At 51.6% G+C, this 4,656-nt stretch overlaps 1 protein-coding gene across 1 annotated transcript; it reads left to right on the forward strand.

Annotated features, from left to right (window-relative positions):
- The first annotated feature begins 2,992 nt into the window (after positions 1-2,992).
- LOC103894302 (feather keratin Cos2-3) lies at positions 2,993-3,748 on the forward strand. The gene is made up of 2 exons (XM_009273649.2): positions 2,993-3,053; positions 3,441-3,748. The coding sequence occupies exon 2, from the start codon at positions 3,443-3,445 to the stop codon at positions 3,746-3,748; it is 306 nt and encodes a 101-aa protein (XP_009271924.1). The 5' UTR covers positions 2,993-3,053; positions 3,441-3,442.
- The last annotated feature ends 908 nt before the right edge of the window (positions 3,749-4,656 follow it).

Below are 4,656 nucleotides of genomic sequence, written 5' to 3' on the forward strand. Positions count from 1 at the left end.
GATGCGCCTGCACCGGAGCTCATTGCCTGTGCGAGTGACAGTTGGTGGTGGTTACACCTCATTTAAATCGGCCACCGTTGCTCCTGGCCCTGCCCACACCTCATCACCTGCCCTCGTAAGGGCGTAAGAGCTGGTCTCTGCGCTCCTCTGTGGGTTCCCCACCTCAGGAAACCTCCTGTACACCCACGATCCGCGCTCCACTGCAGGACGCACCTGCACCGGAGCTGATCGCCTCTGTGAGAGTTTGTCATGTGTTGTCTCTGCCACTCCTTCCTCCCTCATGCTCTTCCCCTGCTTCAGCGTGGGGCCCTTCCCACTGGAGACAGTCCTTCACAAAATTCTCCAACGTGTTTCCTTCCCACAGGTGCAGTTCTTCACAAACTGCTCTAGTGTGGGTCTTTTCCATGGGGTGCAGTCCTTCAGGAACAGACTGCTCCAGCGTGGGTCCCCCACGGGGTCACAAGTCCTGCCAGCAAACCTGCTCCAGCATGGATTCCTCTCCATGGGACCACAGTTCCTGCCAGGAATCTCTTCCAGCTCTCCATGGGGTCACAGCTTCCTTCAGGGCACATCTACCTGCTCCGGCATGGAGTCCTCCATGGGCTGCAGAGTGGTTATCTATCTGCTCCACCATCAACCTCCATGGGCTGCAGGGGGACAACCTGCACCGCCATGGTCTTCACCACAGGCTGCAGGGCAATCTCTGCTCCAGCGCCTGGAGCTCCTGTGCCACCTCCTCCTCCTTCTTCACTGACCTTGGTGTCAGCTCCTGTGGTGCCACCTCCTCCTTCTTCACTGACCTTGGTGTCTGCGTAGCTGTTTTCTCTCACATATTCTCATTCTTCTCTCCTAGCTGCTGTTGCACCGCAGTTTTTTACCTCTTCTTAAATATGCTATCAGAGAAGCGCTACCAACATCACTGGTTGGCTCAGCTTTGGCCAGTGGCGGGGCCATCTTGGAGCCAGCTGGAACTGGCTCCATCTGACATGAGGACAGCCTCTGGCATCTCCTCACAAGAAGCCACCCCTAGAACCCCTTCTACTACCAAAACCTTGTCACATAAACCAAATACACTATATATATAAATGACTGAAGGGAAGGTACAAAGAAGACAGGGAAGATGCAAAGACGACTCTTCTCAGTGGTGCCAAATGACAGGACCACAGGCAATGGGCACAGGCTGAAACACAGGAGGCTGTGTCTGAAACATCAGGAAACACTTTTTTACTGTGAGGGTGACTGAGCACTGGAACAGGTTGCCCAGAGAGGTTGTGGAGTCTCCTTCCTTGGAGATATTCAAGAGCCATCAGGACATAGTTCTGGGCAACCTGCTCTAGGTGACCCTGCTTCAGAAGGGTGGTTGGACAAGGTCACTTCTAGTGGTCCCTTCCAACCTCAACCATTCTGTGATTCTCCAAAAGACTTTTTACAAAATAACTTTTGCCACAGTTGCTATGCTCTTCCAGGATAGCAGAAAAGGGGTGCTTCCAGTGCATGCCCATGATCAAATGCATAAAGGAGGCTTTTAAATTTTTAGTCAGTACTCTTTTGTCATAGATCACCTTCTGCATCTTCCAAAGGGGCCTTGGTTTCTATTGCCCACTTCTGCTTGTTCCTGGTGATACAGTGCTGCTCTATCACAATCTTTTTAGGGTTGTCGCTGTCTAGATTTACACTGTAATCCAACATGAGATCCCTCAGTGCCTCAAAATTGATCTTGCCTCTGCTTGTTGCATTTAGAGTGATGCTTTTAACCTCTAAATTACACTTTTCTCTAGACTGCAAGAAGCTCTAGGATTTAGGGCCTGATGATAAAAACTCCACGATATGCTCATCTGGCAGACACTTGCCCATCAACTCACTGAGCAGGGGGGTCCCAGTCCCCTGGATGACTCACAGATATCACAGAGGCTGTGTCAAGATAAATGCAAAGGTCTTGCAGGGCACCTGAGAGATTGTAAAGCTCTAGGTGTGCATATGCGGTTGTGAAGTAAGCTAGAGAAATGTTAGTATTATACTCCAGGGTCATGTACCCTTTGGCGTGGTTCCATGAGACAGTGGCCACATCCTCATCAATAAAAGCAGAAGAGGACATATCATAAGCTGGAGAAAAGAGGTAACCATACAACTCATCTGGTTGTCTTACAATGTTGATGTTGAGTAGGTCGGATCTCTGTCCAAATTTTCCCCACAGAGAATTTAAAAACAGTTTTGCCATTTGGAGTTTCACAGGGTTTTTCTTACTATGTTCAGGCCACAAAATGACGTCTTCTTTCTGCCTGTCAAGTTTCAAGTTTCAAGAAGTTTCATGTGGTGAATAATGCCTGATGTAAATTAATAACTTGGTATCCTTCTAGATATTGTCTAGCTCCAAACCTCTGGATCAGCCAGTCCCACTGCCTGATGTGCTCAATGGAAGCCATGAGGTGGACTTCTGCTTCCTCTGCCCCTGCTGTATTTGAGGGTGGGGGCCAAAATGGACTCTCAAATGCTCCCTCAGGACTTGGGAGTGCATCAGGAAGCCTCCACAGGGAAACATCTTCATTGTGTTGGGAGGGAGGGAGGGAGGGAGGGAAAGAGAAAGATGCAGCATGTCCTCACGCAAGGAAAGCCCTTGGGTGACTGGATTGCAGGGCTAGGAGCAGCTGGGCTCCTTCCTGTCAACACAGCCATATGAAACCCCACCAGTGTGCCCCAGGCCAACATCATTTGCCTGCACTGCACCCATCCGGCACTTGAGCTGAGTATTCTGCTGGCACTGACACATTCCTGCCCCAGAAATCCTGGCGTCTCTCGATCCCAGCACTCAGAAGAAGCCTCCGTGAGGGAATGGGTATGGCATAAGCCAGGAAATGAACAGGTAGTGTTGGGAAAAACAACCACCCAGATCATGTCATTAGCTGTCATTTTCTGTTCATCATGAGCACCTTAGAAAATTGCCACTTCCATAGAAGCTACCTCTAGGCCTGGGGCAGTGCAGGGCCACCATAAAAGCCAGCCCAACTCCTTGCTCTCTCATGCAGTTCTCTTGCCTCTTTCTCCTTGCAAACCAGGTGAGTCTGAAGCCCTTTCCTCACATTCTTTTTCCGATCATGCAGATGTGTACTCCTCCATCCTGTGCTGAGTCGTGGTGCTGCTTGTCATGGGAGAGGGAAGAAGGGTGAAGGTCTGACTCATAGAGCGTCTCGCACTCGTCTGAGGACGCTCTTCATTGAAGAAATAGTCAGCAGCCTTGTTAGGCCTGGCAACACTTTACAATACTATGTCTGGATGAGGCCAAAACCCCTTTTGCCTCACTGCTCAGTTTCTACCTCCCAGCTCAGCAGGTGCCTTTGACACGCTCGCAGTGGGGTGATGGACTCATGGAAAACTGTTCCTCACATGTCTCTGTGCTCTGCTTCCTCTCTACCCTCTCTCCCAGGTGCACCTCTGGCCCAGAGACATGTCCTGCTACAACCAGTGTCTGCCCTGCCAGCCCTGCGGCCCAACCCCACTGGCCAACAGCTGCAATGAGCCCTGTGTCAGGCAGTGCCAGGACTCCACCCTCGTCATCCAGCCCTCTCCCGTGGTGGTGACCCTGCCCGGCCCCATCCTCAGCTCCTTCCCGCAGAACTCCATTGTGGGCTCCTCCACCTCTGCTGCTGTTGGCAGCATCCTCAGCTGTGATGGAGTGCCCATCACCTCTGGGTGCTGTGACCTCTCCTGCATTCCCAGCCGCTACTGTGGCAGCAGATGTCCCCCCTGCTAAAGCCACTGGTGACAGCCCAGATGAGGACCCCCAGGAATCCAGACCTAGATTCTGGATTGAGGACAGAGCTCCTGGCCATCGATTTCAGAGATGCTGAGCATTCAGTGCTGCCCTTCCAAAGGAGGGCACCTGGGGCTTTCTGAAAACATGACCAGTCTAACTTCCTTGCCTTCCACTTTCTCCCATCTCTTTCTTGTCTTCTGTTCTTCTGGGCTGTAAAACCCCCAGAGCCAACCTGGGGGATCTGCTGACCCATGTAGCAGGCAGATGGATGCCCTGTGGGATCTCCACTGTGGGTGATGGGCACAGACTTTTGGCAGCTGCTAGTGCTCTCCCTGCTCTGGCTGCTTCCACTACAAGTGAACTCGTTTCCCTCTTCAGAGTCATTAAAGTTTTCCGCATTTCAGCCTCTGCCTCCACATAATCCTTCTTTGGTATCGTCTCGAGTTGTCAAGGAAGAAAGGCATTGTCCTGGGCGGTAGGAGGTAAGGTGGGGGCACAAGCAGACCTTTCACCATTCACAGAGGAAGGGGAGGGTGGGAAACAGGAGAATGGGTCCCTTCCAGTCACTGTCTCTTGGAGCTAAGGAAGACATACTCAGCTCCTCCACAGCCAGTGGTGATCAGGCCCTGCATTCTGGCATCAAGCCTTTGACATGGTCCCCCGCAACATCCTTCTCTCTAAATTGGAGAGATATGGATTTGATAGCTGGACTGTTCAGTGGATGAGGAATTGGTTGGATGGTTGCTTCTAGAAGGTAGTGGTCAACAGCTCAATGTCCAGATGGAGATTGGTGATGAGGGGCATCCCGCAGGGGTCCGTATGGGGACCGGTACTGTTTAATATCTTCATCAGTGACATAGACAATGGGATCGAGTGCTCCCTCAGCCAGTTTGCAGATGACACCA

Source organism: Aptenodytes forsteri, unplaced genomic scaffold (assembly GCF_000699145.1).
Source record: "Aptenodytes forsteri isolate BGI_AS27 unplaced genomic scaffold, ASM69914v1 Scaffold527, whole genome shotgun sequence".
Taxonomy (NCBI): domain Eukaryota; kingdom Metazoa; phylum Chordata; class Aves; order Sphenisciformes; family Spheniscidae; genus Aptenodytes; species Aptenodytes forsteri.